We start from the raw sequence: 17,788 nt of genomic DNA on the forward strand, positions 1-17,788 counted from the left end.
GAAATACGACCGAAGCCGAGGTTAAACAAGATATAAAAAAGATAAAATATTGAAAATTCGGAAAATATTCACTCAACAAACTGTAGCCATACACAATCCTCCTTGTCAAACATCCCTCAGTAACAAGCGACTTGAACATTCTGAAAATACTTGAGAAAATAGAAATACGACCGAAGCCGATGCTAAACAAGATATAAAAAAGATAAAATATTGAAAATTCGGAAAATATTCACTCAACAAACTGACGTCGTTCTCAATCCTCCTGGTCAAACATCCCTAAGTAACAAACGACTTGAACATTCTGAAAATACTTGAGAAAATAGAAACACGACCGAAGCCGAGGTTAAACAAGATATAATAAAGATAAAATATTGAAAATTCGGAAAATATTCACTCAACAAACTGACGTCATACTCAATCCTCCTGGTCAAACATCCCTTAGTATCAAACGACTTGAACATTCTGAAAATACTTGAGAAAATAGAAATACGACCGAAGCCGATGTTAAAAAAGATATAAAAAAGAGAAAATATTGAAAATTCGGAAAATATTCACCCAACAAACTGAAGTCATACTCAATCCTCCTTGTCAAACATCCCTCAGTAACAAACGACTTGAACATTCTGAAAATACTTGAGAAAATAGAAACACGACCGAAGCCGAGGTTAAACAAGATATAATAAAGAGAAAATAATAAAGAAAATTCGGAAAATATCCACTCAACAAACTGAAGTCATACTCAATCCTCCCGGTCAAACATCCACCAGTAACAAATGACTTGAACATTCTGAAAATGCTTGAGAAAATAGAAACACGACCGAAGCCGAGGTTAAACAAGATATAAAAAGGAGAAAATATTGAAAATTCGGAAAATATTCACTCAACAAACTGAAGTCATACTCAATCCTCCTTGTCAAACATCCCTCAGTAACAAACGACTTGAAGATTCTGAAAATACTTGAGAAAATAGAAATACGACCGAAGCCGATGCTAAAAATGATATAAAAAAAGTTAAAATAATGAAAACTCGGAAAATATTCACTCAACTAACTGAAGTCATACTCAATCCACCTGGTCAAACATCCCTCACTAACAAACGACTTGAACATTCTGAAAATACTTGAGAAAATAGAAATACGACCGAAGCCGATGTTAAAAAAGATATAAAAAAGAGAAAATATTGAAAATTCGGAAAATATTCACCCAACAAACTGAAGTCATACTCAATCCTCCTTGTCAAACATCCCTCAGTAACAAACGACTTGAACATTCTGAAAATACTTGAGAAAATAGAAATACGACCGAAGCCGAGGCTTAACAAGATATAAAAAAGATAAAATATTGAAAATTCGGAAAATATTCACTCAACAAACTGTAGCCATACTCAATCCTCCTTGTAAAACATCCCTCAGTAGCAAACGACTTGAACATTCTGAAAATACTTGAGAAAATAGAAACACGACCGAAGCCGAGGTTAAACAATATATAATAAAGATAAAATATTGAAAATTCGGAAAATATTCACTCAACAAACTGAAGTCATACTCAATCCTCCTTATCAAACATCCCTCAGTAACAAACGACTTGAACATTCTGAAATTACTTGAGAAAATAGAAACACGACCGAAGCCGAGGTTAAACAAGATATAAAAAAGATAAAATATTGAAAATTCGGAAAATATTCACCCAACAAACTGAAGTCATACTCAATCCTCCTGGTCAAACATCCCTCAGTTACAAACGACTTGAACATTCTGAAAATACTTGAGAAAATAGAAATACGACCGAAGCCGATGTTAAACAAGATATAAAAAAGAGAAAATATTGAAAATTCGGAAAATATTCACCCAACAAACTGAAGTCATACTCAATCCTCCTGGTCAAACATCCCTCAGTTACAAACGACTTGAACATTCTGAAAATACTTGAGAAAATAGAAATACGACCGAAGCCGATGTTAAAAAAGATATAAAAAAGAGAAAATATTGAAACTTCGGAAAATATTCACCCAACAAACTGAAGTCATACTCAATCCTCCTGGTCAAACATCCCTCAGTTACAAACGACTTGAACATTCTGAAAATACTTGAGAAAATAGAAACACGACCGAAGCCGAGGTTAAACAAGATATAAAAAAGAGAAAATAATAAAGAAAATTCGGAAAATATCCACTCAACAAACTGAAGTCATACTCAATCCTCCCGGTCAAACATCCCCAACAAACTGAAGTCATACTCAATCCTCCCGGTCAAACATCCACCAGTAACAAATGACTTGAACATTCTGAAAATGCTTGAGAAAATAGAAATACGACCGAAGCCGAGGTTAAACAAGATATAATAAAGAGAAAATATTGAAAATTCGGAAAATATTCACTCAACAAACTGTCGTCATACTCAATCCTCCTTGTCAAACATCCCTCAGTAACAAACGACTTGAACATTCTGAAAATACTTGAGAAAATAGAAATACGACCGAAGCCGAGGTTAAACAAGATATAATAAAGAGAAAATATTGAAAATTCGGAAAATATTCACTCAACAAACTGAAGTCATACTCAATCCTCCTTGTCAAACATCCCTCAGTAACAAACGATTTGAATATTCTGAAAATACTTGAGAAAATAGAAATACGACCGAAGCCGAGGTTAAACAAGATATAATAAGGAGAAAATATTGAAAATTCGGAAAATATTCACCGAACAAACTGAAGCCATCATAAAGGGTCACGTGTGATACGTTTTTACATCACTGTTCCTGCTCTCAAGTATCCATGAAATGGTGATTGATTGCTAAACTCAATATAATTAAATTGCCTGGCAATGTAATTGATCCTTCAATTCGTAAGTGATAAACATTGATTATTACACGTCACTGATTAAAAACCTTGGTTTGGCAGTTTGTAGTAAGTGCTGTTTCTGTAACATATAGATATATAATTAGCGAGGCGGAGAAGAATGTGCTTTAGCAGAGTCTAGTTAATAAAGAAGGAAGATTAGTGAAGAACCTTAAAGCATACTGGTCAAACGGGAGGTTTTTATCTGTAACACGTATTTGGTAATAAGCTTATGAAAAATGATGGTTCTGTCCATCGTAAGTGATGTAATAAACCATCTTGAGAGTTAAGTAACCGATCAACATTTCCTGATCATGGAGCGTGAGGCCAAAATGAGAGTATGAAAATTTGTCAAGGTGTCATCAACTTAATGACTATGGATTATGTACGTGAGAAGTTTGCGTCTCATCTTAGCTACAAAGTAATTATTCTTCTATGGTCCTTAACTAATAAAATATGCAAACAATCAGGCCTGTGTTGATCCACGATAGAGGCCTAGAGTCAAATTTAGACAGGCAAAGTAGGATATAATAGAGATACGACCTTGAAAATCGCTTTCACGTGTGATTCCTTGGTTCTTTCGGTATTTGTGCCACTTTTGGTTGAAAACCTCGACAATCCCGAAAATACTTGAGAAAATCAAAACACGTCCGAAGCCGATGTTTAATCGGATAAAACGATTTACTCAACAAACTGAAGTCATAATCAATCCTCCCGGTCAAACATCCCTCAGTAACAAACGACTTGAACATTCTGAAAATACTTGAGAAAATAGAAACACGACCGAAGCCGAGGTTAAAAAAGTTATAAAAAGGAGAAAATATTGAAAATTCGGAAAATATTCACTCAACAAACTGTAGTCATACTCAATCCTCCTTGTCAAACATCCCTCAGTAACAAACGACTTGAACATTCTAAAAATACTTGAGAAAATAGAAACACGACCGAAGCCGAGGTTAAACAAGATATAATAAAGAGAAAATATTGAAAATTCGGAAAATATTCACTCAACAAACTGAAGTCATACTCAATCTTCCTTGTCAAACATCTCTCAGTAACAAACGACTTCTGAAAATACTTGAAAAAATAGAAACACGACCGAAGCCGAGGTTAAACAAGATATAAAAAAGAGAAAATATTGAAAATTCGGAAAATATTCACTCAACAAACTGAAGTCATACTCAATCCTCCTTGTCAAACATCCCTCAGTAACAAACGACTTGAACATTGAATAAATATATATATATATACAAAAAGTCATAAAGATTTGTCTTCATGAATTTTTGGATACACATGATATGTATGCAACTTTTAAAATGTAGACATCGATATATTATTGTTAAATTATAAGTTATTCACTCACACATATTATAAAAATTCCATTAGTCTTTATGCGTTTTTGATATCATGATAAGATTTAAGATAAATTAATATATATGAAGTAAGTACAAGTAAAAATATTAATAATAAAATAACAATCATTAATTTACTCATACTTAATATATAACTATTTAAATAACAAAATATTACTTATCTACTGATTAACTAACCTTTAACATTTATTAACTTATTTAATTCATTTTATTCACACATATTATCAAAAATTCATAAAGATTAATTCTTTATGAATTTTTGATATCACGTATAAGTGAATAACTTGTGTATTTATGATTGATTAATATATATGAAGTACAGGTGATAATAGTAATAATAATATGATAATCATTTCATTAATTTACTCATACTTAATACATCATTATTTAAATTAAAAGATATAATTAATCTGCTGATTAACTAACCTTTTACATTCAGTAAGTTATTTAATTCATTTTATTCACTTATACATGATATCAAAAATTCATAAAGTCTTTATGAATTTTTGATATCATTTATAAATGAATAAATTATGTATTTAAGATAAATTAATATATGTGAAGTACTAGTAAAATAATAATAACATAATTATCATTAATTTACTCAATTAATTTACTATATATATTACTATTTAAATTACAATATATAACTAATCTACTGATTAACTAACCTTTAACATCAATTATTAATGCTGAAGGTTAATAATCAATCTTATTTAATTCATGTTTACAATTGCGTCTTTTAAAATTGTATATGTTTAGTATACTTGATTACATTCCTACATCTTTTTACATTACTGATTCCATCAAATAGATATTTCAAATCTTTTAAAATTCAATACATCTAATTTTTCATGTAAAATAGAATCAAAATAACTGTTTCAATGAAAAAAATGAAAAAGAGAATAATCCTGTTAGTAACTTGATTATTATGGATCAATATCTTCATTCATTTCCGTTTAGATAAAGTGAAAATTATGATTAGATTGAATTGAACTAAATTAAATGATATAATTTCTTAATAATTCAACATTTTTGAAATATAGATAACAAAGAGAATAGAAATATTGTTATTAAACCTCATACAATTCACCAATTACAATATCTGCTAATAAATGATAATACCTTAGTGGGTAACAGTTACTTATAGAGAAAACGAAGTATAGATTGTTGTTCAGTCCTCTCCAGTCAAACTTAGAACTTAGACTCGACGAATGGAAATAGAGTATTTTAGATAAGCACATCACTGAAATAGTGTTATAGTACATATACGACCTTGAAAGTTGCTTCACGTGTGGTGGATCCTGTCTTTTTTGGCGATTTTTTTTCGACTTTTGGTAGAGCTTCTTTTTATGTCTTCACTCTCGGTCCGAAATGTCGCGCACGCCTCTCTCCACCGCCACAGGCGTCGCGTATATTAAAGTGAAGTGTTATAGTGCGCGCTCACACGTAACGACCAATCAACCGACACCGATATGAACGGCGCGCGCAACGCCTATACATATCTTTACACGTGACGCATTCTGTGAAATAAAATCAAAGCTTTCGTATTCAACATGACATTTCTACAGTCTCTGTGAAACTGACCCCCGCACTTAATTCATTACTGACCCCCACACTTAATTCATTACTGACCCCCACACTTAATTCATTACTGACCCCCACACTTAATTCATTACTGACCCCCACACTTAATTCATTACTGACCCCCACACTTAATTCATTACTGACCCCCACACTTAATTCATTACTGACCCCCACACTTAATTCATTACTGACCCCCACACTTAATTCATTACTGACCCCCACACTTAATTCATTACTGACCCCCACACTTAATTCATTACTGACCCCCACACTTAATTCATTACTGACCCCCACACTTAATTCATTACTGACCCCCACACTTAATTCATTACTGACCCCCACACTTAATTCATTACTGACCCCCACACTTAATTCATTACTGACCCCCACACTTAATTCATTACTGACCCCCACACTTAATTCATTACTGACCCCCACACTTAATTCATTTATTTCCCTTCGTCAAAAGACTAAATGCTAATGTTCTGCAGGTTTTTCTTTCAATCGAGGAAATAGAAAGTTTTTCCAATTGTGTTTTATAGTAAAACTCTCTAAGTTAAACAAGTTAAATGTGAATTCTACTGAAAATATCATTATTTTATACAAAACCATGTTCTCTTTTAAATATTTATTTAGTAGAACTGCGCCGATCATTGTGTATGGGGCGCTTAGTTGTGAGATTTAATGAAAAATATTCACATTGTTCTGAATCAGTCATCAGTAATTACCAGGCTCAAACCCGCGGCATCCCTGTACATCCTATATTCAGCATCAGGACCACTCTGAATCTATATCAGTAATTACTGTGTTCGAACCCGGGACACCCCTGTACATCCTCTATTCAGCATCAGGTCCACTCTCGTATCAGCAATTGCTTTTTAAGATATCAGAATTTGACCGTATGGTGCTGCCACTATGCTCGTCGTTAGCGGGATTTTCATACACTAACGTAAATCAACTCTGGCAAGCAAGGGTTACGGAGACTTTGCATCGATTGCCAGAGTTGACTTCAGTTAGTGTATGGAAATCCCGCTAACGATGAGCGTAGCGGCAGCACCGTACGGTCGGGACACCCCTGTACATCCTCTATTCAGCATCAGGACCATTCTGAATCAGTAACAGTAATTACTGGGTTCGAACCCGGGATACCCCTGTACATCCTCTATTCAGCATCAGGACCACTCTGAATCAGTAACAGTAATTACTGGGTTCGAACCCTGGACACCCCTGTACATCCTCTATTCAGCATCAGGACCACTCTGAATCAGTGTAATTACTGGGATCGAACCCGGGACACCCCTGTACATCCTCTATTCAGCATCAGGACCACTCTGAATCAGTAACAGTAATTACTGGGTTCGAACCCGGGATACCCCTGTACATCCTCTATTCAGCATCAGGCCACTCTGAATGCCGGTGAACATAGCGTAAAATGACGATAATTTGATGCACCCTTGAAATAATATTTCATGATCAACAATTTTCAAAGTGTTTAAAAGAATTTATTCTGAAACATTTCACAAAATTCTTTAGTTTCACGGTAGGTTGAGACTATCTCGGTAGAATTATTGTGGAATTTATTTTTTGTGCTCATCTTACAATGGATATTTGTGTATCGTCCCGAGGAGTCAGACTAACATCATCTTAATACAGTTAACAACTTTAAACCAGTGTAATGATTTATTGGAGATTAAACTGATGTTGTTATTGTTGAGGTATCTCCACGACAACCGGTGAGTATTCGTCCGGCTCAGCGGTAAAATCCCAGTTGAATTTACGCGTTAAATGTTGCCGGAATCGTCGACCTTTCGATCGTAAACCGGAATCGATCTCTAAATCGGATTCCTCCAGATTCGTGAACAGCGTCGTTAACGTGGTCGTTAGGAAGTTGTCACGGGAAACAATATCGACGAAGAAATCGTCGGGAATTTTCTGCACTTGGAAATATAACGCGTTGATGAATCTCTCGTAAAGTTCGGGGAATTCCACGAGCGCCGCCTCGCACGTACACAACAATCTAACGAGACGTTTCCATTGGTCGAACGCGTCGTAAACCTGACCAATCAGAAAACACACGAACGAAAACTGAATTTCGCCGAGTATATCGTCATGACGACCGTTATACTGTTGAGTTATTAAATAGCGGAGAGTATACGTTAAATCCATGTTGTATTTTGATAGTTGCGACGGTGTAGAGGATTCTGGGTAACGCACTCTACAATCGGTAAAATTGATCACATGATTCGGGTTTAATTTCATCTGCGGCAGACACGCGTCATCTGTTGCTAGGTTACGGGTGTTATCCGATGCTTGGTTACCGCTGCTCGTACCCGCTGCTGCTTCTGCTGCTTTTTCTAAAAAATATAAACAATTTATTAGTGAATAAAGACACAACTGTACCAGGTACATAAACAAGTGTTACAGCAGAATCTACTGAATAGTTGACTAGTAAATTCTATTGTATGGGGAGGGAGGGATGAGTGGGGAGGGAGGGGAGTAGGGGGAGGGGGTACAAACTTCTCTCTGCACCTCAGGGCTGGGGAGGGATGAGTGGAGGGAGGAGGGGTACAAACCTCTCTCTGCACCTCAGGGCTGGGGAGGGAGAGATGAGTGGGGGAGGGAGGGAGGGAGGGAAAGAGGGAGGAGGGGGTACAAACCTCTCTCTGCAGCTCTACTCTGCGTTGTACTGGATTCAGATTCAAATTCTGTGACTGATGAAATTTTCTGACTCTTTGGTTGTAAACGGTTTAGTAATTCTACTGACAGATGATTGGTTAAAGACACCCAGATCTTATAGCTGTAAAACATAATCTAAACAAACGAATGAGAGAGAAGGAATCTCATCAGAGGAATCTCAGAGGGAGAATCGGGAATCTACTCACGTTTCATACGGATACGCTCCTAAAAACGGATCCAAATCTCTTTTATTCAAACGAAATCTTTCTATTTGTTCATCACTGATTGAATCATCATCTTTAATATCTATCAAATAAATCACAAATATCAGATATATCACATCTACAGCGCCGAGAATATCCCAATATCAGATATATCACATCTACAGCGGCGAGAATATCCCAATATCAGATATATCACATCTACAGCGGCCAGAGAATATCACAATATCAGATATATCACATCTACAGCGGCCAGAGAATATCACAATATCAGATATATCACATCTACAGCGCCGAGAATATCCCAATACCAGATATATCACATCTACAGCGGCCAGAGAATATCACAATATCAGATATATCACATCTACAGTGCGAGAATATCACAATATCAGATATATCACATCTACAGCAGCTAGAGAAAATCAATCAGAGCTTCGAAGAGAGATAATCAAACCCTGACAATATCTCAAAGTGATATTTTACCTTCTGTTCGTTCGTCCCATTTTCTCACTAATATTTCTCTGTGTTTGAAATGATAAAAGAATCCCGTTCGAGGAGCTGTTTGAACTTCTTTACTACGAGCACTAAAACAATTACAAAAATACAACAATTACATCTCCGCATCGATCTCCACGGAAACAGTCACTGCAGCGTAATACCTGTAATATATAAAATGAATTCCCGGTGGAATCATTTTGACTCCTTTAAATTTAGGGCCGATTGTCCACGAGTTATAATCGATACCGAACTCGAGCCCGGGCGGAACGTCCAACAATATAAACGTAGCTCCTTCTTCAAATAATACTTTCGCCATTTCATTATCCATATCTACAACTTCTGAGGGGTGAGAAAATCTGACTGGTCTGAGGGGTGAGAAAATACAAACATAGAGAATTTACTCAATTTATAATAAATAAGAGGTAAAATGTCGGAAAAGTTCGAATGCACTGAAAATAAAACCTAACTCTTTGTTATATCGGGTTTTACAACCAAACACTGTCCGTGTCTCCGATTGTTTGAGGTTTTATTAGACGTCTGGTAAACGAATTTAAAAATGGCTGGTGTTATCCGACTGCAGCGGTTTTGTTTGATAAATAGTATATTACTCGGGTGGAATCTGTTTCTCATGCAGCAGAGTCATTCAAATACAAATACAAATAATCTTTATTGAGCTTTAGTAATTCAAAATAACAATCATGATAAGATAAAAACCCACTATCTACTGATTTTAATCTGTAGATAGTAGGTTTTTATCTTATAATCCATTCACCACGTTTGAGTGTGGTTATCGTTCAACCATCATGAATTACGGGATTCGAGCCCAGTATCAAAGGTCCCGGCTGTAGCATGTGATTCATACGCGCACCGAACAACTGCGCCTAACTTAATGTGACTACGCTTACGAAGTGAGTGCGTTAACTGTTTGACGACAAATTTGTATATTAAACAGCAAAACATGATTAAATCAATATTTCATTGAAACTGAAGCAAATCCAACCTCCAGCCTTCCGCCAAGACTCTTAGCCTCGAGGTGTCAACGAGGCACGTGGTCCGACTGCGCCGGAGGAGATGGACGGAGGACGGAGGCTCACTCAATGAAACATGGCTTCCTCTACTCAGAATACCGGATCGTGGCCGATCATCGTTCATAAATCCATATCAGATCACGAAATTACCAAAATCCTCGCTGAAAAACGGCATAATATCAAAGGTAAGCTGTAGGCCTGCCGATATCACTTTGTGTGGTTGTTGTTGGCCCCGGGGAACGTGTACTGTAACCTTGCCACAAAACCACAACCCTCCCTCCAACTTACCCCACCCAGAGCCAGGGCAGAGGCCCATCAAGTATCTCAGTTCCTCCATTGTCACGAGCGGAATCCTCGATTGCCACAGGAGATTGCAGAAAGGTGAACATGAATTCAAATTGGTTTGTAAATAATCGAACTGCAGTAAATGAAGCAATTACAAGATGTTAAAACATTCTTAGAACGAGCCTGCAAACTGTGTATAACTATAGTATCGATCGGTTCCTTGCATTTGAACACTGCTTCTCCTAAAAAGTGATACTGATTCCATTTAAAGATAAAACAAGAAGTAACACATACGTAACCCAATCTAATGATGCGTTCAGCCTCAATCGCTTCACAAACCTCAGAGTTTGAATAATCTGTATCAGTGACACAGGACGACTTCACAATAACTGTATTTTGTACTCTAACTGCCTGAGACGTGACAACCATCTGGAGCTCGCAATTTCAGCTCTTTATCATAATTACGTCATTGAAGTAGTTATGTATAGTAAACTGTCAATGCGGTGATCTCTTATCTTAAATTATACAGTCTTCGGCTCTGGTTTTTTAATGGGTTGGTTCTTATTGTTCCAGTTGGCGACGGAATTGCATTAATTTAACAAGTTGTTCATCTCTCACAGATCTTCAGTAAAATAATCAGTGACGTGTCACATTGACAAAAAATAAAAATCACCCTCGATGGGATTCGAACCCACAGCCTCTGAATTAGAAGTCCAGCGCGCTATCCGTTGCGCCACGAGGGCTGGTTATTTGTCATATTAAACATTAAAATCATAATTTCATAAATAATACTCGCATTAATGAATTCCTGTACTAAATTACATTGGCATGATAAATCGTCGTAATTTAATTCAAACGGCTTACAGTATTGATTTATTAGTTCCATGTTTATCCGCCGGAAGTTAGTGTTGCGTCATACCGCCTGCACCTGGTTCCAGTACGATTGTCAGGAACATTTTCAGAAATGCTGTAAAATCCTCACTTTTCAGGCGCGGAATCACAATTTGTATTTTCAATACAGTTAAACTGATAATTAGTAAACAGTTTACTAAGTATCAGTCGTCATTTAATGAACTAGAGTCATCAATTTTATGATTGCCACGTATATATATATATATATATATATATATATATATATATATATATATATATATATATATATATATATATATATATATATATATATATATATATATATATATATATATAACTACATGTACAAAGGCGACCATGTATTGATTGTATACATGTATAATGGAATTGGAGATGAACTCATCATGATGAAAGAATCAGAATAATTGAGTGAAATAATGTTTATTTCTCGGATCTAAAATGACATCACTGTCCGAAAATTATTCGATAGAAAGATTAATGAAAGATAGAGTTTGAACCGGCACCCGACGCGTTCACAGTGGTTCTAACAGCCACATACGAATACGAATATTTATTTACATCCGCCTGGAGCTGAACACCATCTTTTAACAACTTTACGAACTAATCTCGCGTTCTCTTCCTCTTGCTGCCCGGCTGCAGTTGCTGCGGCACAGAACGACGCCAACATCAATCCCAGTGAAAGTCCCAATTTATACAAATAACCTACAAATATTCATCACACATTTTAATATCAATCAATCAGTCAGTTTTATATTCTAAACACAATTTAATACTTTTTACCAGAATTTTCCAGTAAGTCAACAGCATTCTCAAGTAAAGAGTATATTAGTAGAGGAGGCGGTGATGAGACGTTTACTAATTCTCATAGAACATCTTCAAAATATATACTCAGAATACCAAAACAGACATTATATCTTCATTTAACAGTTAGCTCTTTGGGATTTTGTACTGTTAAACCAGAAATTCATGTACGAGTTTTTTTGTCGAATTTAAACGAACGGATAGTATGAATATTACGGGCTAGAGATTGAAGATATAACTTACTAATCATTGTGTTTCAACGTGGTTTTTCTAAAACCTGGAAAAATGAAACAGATAAATTATATACATGTCACTTCGATAGAAGTTACAGAGCGTGAATCTCAATCGAGTGGTGAACATTAATGTCGATGTATGAATATAATCAGCCTCTTAGTTTTCTCTGCCCCGCGTATTGTGTGGACGATCCCCTGAGTTCCTTACTGCTCCAATAATCCTTTGATGTTTCTATTTATATATTAAATTGGTTTTTTGCTTTTCATCGTTTGGATCTTGGTTTTCCAAGATTTCAACCCCTATTTGATTATTCAATGCCCAATAAACTCGTAACTATTGTCACATGCTTAATTAATGTCTGATGAACTTTATTGATGTCGTGAAAGTTCGGCTAATTCGGTAAAAAAATTATGGTCCAAATAAAAATGAGTTAGGCGGAGTGTTCTGTACATTTAACTAGATTGTAAAAGATTTTTGACGGGAAACATTTTTGACAGAAAATCTCTAGAGGGTTGGACGTGCCCGAGGTCCTACCCCGTGGCTCAGCACCAGGACGTGCCCGAGGTCCTACGCCGTGGCTCAGCACCAGGACGTGCCTGAGGCCCTACCCCGTGGCTCAGCACCAGGACGTGCCTGAGGCCCTACCCCGTGGCTCAGCACCAGGACGTGCCCGAGTTCCTACCCCGTTACTCAGCACCAGGACGTGCCCGAGGCCCTACCCCGTGGCTCAGCACCAGGACGTGCCCGAGGTCCTACCCCGTGGATAAGCACCTCGGAGACCCACTTCCTAAAAAAGCACCAGTTAAATTATGTAAAATAATCTAATATCTACACGATTCATGACTTACGGTATTCACAGACGTCCTGTTCACTTGCTGCTGCTGCTACTGCTGCTGCCTGTTAGCCTCATGAAGTACGTGGTTGAATCGGAAATCTGATATCACTTGTAAATTTGCAGTTGATTCAGGCGATCGGCGATGGGAATTTGAATCCACTTTCAATCCCAACTTCAAACATATAAAGCATATTAATAATTGATCGAATCGAAATTCAAAATGTCATTTAATTTTTACCAGAACCGCTTTATATCAAAAACATTTTCGTCATAATTTAAATGATTAAAGGGCCAAATATATAGGTAGATTGGGCACTAGCCGTGTATGACTAGACTCAGTTTCCCTCGGATCAGCGTACGAGGTTAATTACGGAAATGGTAACAGAAATGGAAAAGGAAAGGGTTATGGAGATGGAAATAGAAATGTCAAACTGAGGAATATATTATATATGTATCATATTTTAACAAAGCTATTTTCGGTCCTATTCGTGAAGAATGGTCGACGTCGGAAATACGGAACAGAGCGAAGAGAGTGAGACTTATTTTTACACACAAACTATTGAGATACGAGACACACGGCGGAAACATGGAAAATAATACAAAAACAAAGGTGACGAGCATCAGTGAGACAAACAACAATTAACACATTAGACACAGACAAACTGTCTCAAGAAACAAACAGCTATTACACGTAACAAGAGAAATCCCACAATAAGTTCAGCCAAAACGAGAAACTTGAATAGAAGAGTTATATATATTTGCGCAACGTTTCGGCTAAAGACTATTAGCCATCATCAGGCGTACTGAGTACAGGAGAATATTACAAGATATTTATACAAGACCAAAACGTGTAAACAGCCTATTATTGTACCTTTTGTTCCTTTTCTGGAAAAATCTAAAACTCCCCTCCATCTCTTAAACAAACAACTCATTTTTACTTATAACAACAAACTTAGTCGTAATCTTACTCATAACTCCCCCAAAATTGAACCCCTGAACATTGGTGTATATAAAATTCCCTGTAAAGTTTGTAACAAAATATATATCGGCGAAACCGGACGCGATTTACACAAGCGCATTCGTGAACATAAGAATGATGTAAAGAATTTTAAGCCTGAAAGCGGTGTTGCCAATCACGTATACGAAACCAGCCACAATTTTGATTTTGAAAATGCCTCCATAATTTTCCCCTGTTCAGAAAAGATTAAACGACACATTATGGAATCGGCCCTGATTATTGAAAACTTGGAAAATTGTGTTAATTTGAATAACGGTTTCTCCCCCCACAACATTTTGATCTCCAAATTTCTCGCTTCTCTTGTACCCCCGTTATACTAATTCCCTCCATTGTTTTGCCTTTATCATAGTTTGCTTGTTTCCACTCACTCACTGATTATCGCCTTTCATGTTCCTTCTCTTTGTTTTATTTGATTACCCCTTAGCTTGTCCTCCCGTTTTAATCACTTTAGCTTGTGTCTTTGTTTATTAATTACTTTTATCTACATTGCCCCTAGTTTGCCTTGCTTACTTTAGCATTGTTTTCTAGTTGTTATGTCATTACTTTAATCTATTCCCCTTTCAATATTTTAATCACTCACTCTGCTTCTATTGTTTTGGTCTTGTATAAATATCTTGTAATATTCTCCTGTACTCAGTACGCCTGATGATGGCTAATAGTCTTTAGCCGAAACGTTGCGCAAATATATATAACTCTTCTATTCAGGTTTCTCGTTTTGGCTGAACTTATTGTGGGATTTCTCTTGTTATCTTCTTACACGGATATTGTGTATCTTCTCGTCTCAGCTATTACACGTAAACTAGACTTTCAGTATGTCTGATGATGGCTAACAGTTGTTAGCCGAAACGTCGCTCCTCACATACAATTATTCTGATATAGAATCTTTCAATCTTGGCTTCGTTATTCTCTCGTCGATTACTCGTAAACATTTAAACATTAAAGGAATATTGAATATATATGAAATGTATACAACAATTATCATGGACATTTAGTGTTCTTAAAATATCCGATCTTCGGTGGTTCTAGGAATTTCATTCCGCGGATTATAAATGCCTCCCCTTTTCCAGAAGTTACGGATACCTGTCCTCGTGGGAAGCCGTCCGTACGAGTATCATGGACATTTAGTGTTGTTAAACTATTGTAACAAGCATAAACCAGTAAACTGCGGTGCATGATGTGATACGCCGATCATGGCAGATCTAATGTACAAAATTGTTTGTGCACCCTAAACCCAAATCAGTCAATTCCGTGGCTTCATCAGATCTGGTAAATTTCACAAATCAACAGGCGCTCCCAACGGGTACAAAATGACTGCAGTTCTGAGTAAAAAAGTAGCTCCAATGTAACCCTAACCCTAGCAAGACTCGAACCTGCGAACCCGAGCATGCCAGCCGAGCACAGTAACCACTAGACCATAGACCAGTGGTATTTGATCGAATTTGTAAGTTAGTCTGGTCATTGTGGTGACTGGTGACCGGTCAGGTGTTGTGACTGGTGACCTGTGACTGGTGGTACTGTATCTGTATCTGTCTGTATCTGTTATTAGGCTGATTGTGGTCGCTATGAGGCGGTCAGGTAATTTTCCTATCCTAACGCGTTTAATCGATAAACAGTGAGTGGATCATCGTAGCATCCTAAATGTAGAAAATATAATGACACGTCAAATCACAGATTTTTATCTGTTCAAATCGATTTGGAACTCAACTAAAAGTGCTTGAAAATGTTCTCCTGAATAAACAAAACGTTCTGCTTTGTGAGATCTAATTACGATTTCTGTTTGAAAAACATCAAACCGAACGTGGACGATTTCATATTGACAGATTGACTGGACCTGCAGCACATCACGTACCCTCACACAGTTCCGCATCCAGTAAGTTATCATTATTATGAGTATGATGATTTTCATTAGTTTTTGTTTTGAATATAATATTGTCATCATGTTGTAGTCGCAAATCATCTAGATGTTTATCTGGAGATTTTGCTGTGAAATTGTAAAAATCATTAAATCACCAATTTTACCATTTGGCCCAGTTTCACTAAAAGGAATAACTCTTAAATAGATTAATATTAAGCAGAACTGGTGATTGTATTCAACATTTTTGGGTGATTTTCACTCATTTGTTTTGTTTCACGTTGAATTCAGCAAAACCTTCAGCAAAACCTTTGGTTTTACGTGTAAGATTTTGAATCATTGCATTAAAGAGCACTGCTCTATTTGTCTATTAGAACTTGATAATCTTAGACGAAATGGATTTTCCGGCTTCACAAGTTTTGACTTTGATATAATATTAGTTCACTCCAGTAGAATAGAGGATAAGGATGGCATAAAGCGTGTATTCTACTGTTCTATGAATGAACTCACTGATCTCACCTGACACGAGGTATTCCACAACACCTTTCTGTTTTTAACCGACAATTCTGTCTTAAAACAGTAGTTTTCCATGTTTTCTCTGACACTACAGAGGAGCGATTTAAACTTTATCATCTCGACGTGGAATTAAAGCGCTTAACAAATGATATAACCATTAATTCTGATTTTTTCGTAGATATTTTACAATGTTTTTCACGTCAATTTTGCGTAATTTGTAGTATTCTGTATTTGTTTGATATTCTATGTATTTTTACAGGTTTTAGAAACCGTCAGGCGTTGGATGAACGATGATCAGTAAGTCCGACATTTAATCAAAATGTATTTTTCTATGTATTCATATTCGCCGTTGTCGTCATAACCATTCATGAAATACTGTGATTGTGTATTTCTAGGTGAGTTGAATATATTCACAGTTTCGCTGTGCGGTATTTTCATGTTTATTTGGGCCGCGGCAGCTGATGCAGCTACCGATGAAGCTAGAGAAAGTGAAGCTGCCGGTGAAAGGTTGATTCGTCGAATCAGTAAAAGATGTAAAGCTACTGGAGGATGTGGCTCTTAAAATTAAAGATATTTGCAGAAGGTTCCTGCTGCTGCTGCTGGGAGTTGGGCTATGATTATTTACTCTTCATCTATTTTACGCGGCTTTTAAAACAGCCCGATTATTTCCAAGGTTCGCAAACCTAACCACAATATCCTGTATACAATCTATCACAGCAAATCTCCATGTTTTCATCTGATGTTTTCAATTGAATAAATTAATTCTCGAAATAGAAAATCTGAATAATTGTAATGACTAAATCATGAATAAAATGTTACGTCATTTAGTGACAATCTTTTGTTGTTTTACTAAGTATCGGTATAGTCCTCGGTATCGCCACAGTTGAGGAGAGAATCCCACAATGATAATAAAAAGTCCGAAAATGAAACTTCGAGATAGTAGTTTATTTCAACGTTTCGACTATATCCTAATAGTCATCTTCAGGAATACTGTATTCCTCGAGCTAGTGTAGTTTATTCAACGTTTCGACTATATCCTAATAGTCATCTTCAGGAATAATGAGATACTACAGAAATTATGAGATATATATACAATCCAGAGACAAAGAGACTAATTGAAAAACATGACTAG

At 36.3% G+C, this 17,788-nt stretch overlaps 1 protein-coding gene, 1 long non-coding RNA gene and 1 other non-coding gene across 3 annotated transcripts; all 3 read right to left on the bottom strand.

The window, feature by feature from the left end:
* Nucleotides 1-7,308: 7,308 nt before the first annotated feature.
* On the bottom strand, nt 7,309-9,775 carry LOC141907627 (protein AAR2 homolog). Its single transcript, XM_074797334.1, has 6 exons — nt 9,661-9,775; nt 9,355-9,558; nt 9,179-9,279; nt 8,678-8,777; nt 8,453-8,592; nt 7,309-8,149 (listed from the first exon to the last, which is right to left on the bottom strand). Exons 2-6 carry the CDS (start codon nt 9,519-9,521, stop codon nt 7,500-7,502), a joined length of 1,158 nt encoding a protein of 385 aa, XP_074653435.1. The 5' UTR covers nt 9,522-9,558; nt 9,661-9,775; the 3' UTR covers nt 7,309-7,499.
* Nucleotides 9,776-11,176: 1,401 nt separating this feature from the next.
* Nucleotides 11,177-11,249, bottom strand: Trnar-ucu (transfer RNA arginine (anticodon UCU)). The gene has a single exon. It is a non-coding gene; the product is annotated as a tRNA-Arg (tRNA).
* A 731-nt stretch (nt 11,250-11,980) lies between these two features.
* LOC141907633 (uncharacterized) lies at nt 11,981-13,347 on the bottom strand. The gene is made up of 3 exons (XR_012619527.1): nt 13,284-13,347; nt 12,445-12,478; nt 11,981-12,102 (listed from the first exon to the last, which is right to left on the bottom strand). It is a non-coding gene; the product is annotated as an uncharacterized LOC141907633 (long non-coding RNA).
* Between the last annotated feature and the right edge of the window lie 4,441 nt (nt 13,348-17,788).

Source organism: Tubulanus polymorphus, chromosome 6 (genome assembly GCF_964204645.1).
Source record: "Tubulanus polymorphus chromosome 6, tnTubPoly1.2, whole genome shotgun sequence".
In the NCBI taxonomy this organism is placed as follows: domain Eukaryota; kingdom Metazoa; phylum Nemertea; class Palaeonemertea; order Tubulaniformes; family Tubulanidae; genus Tubulanus; species Tubulanus polymorphus.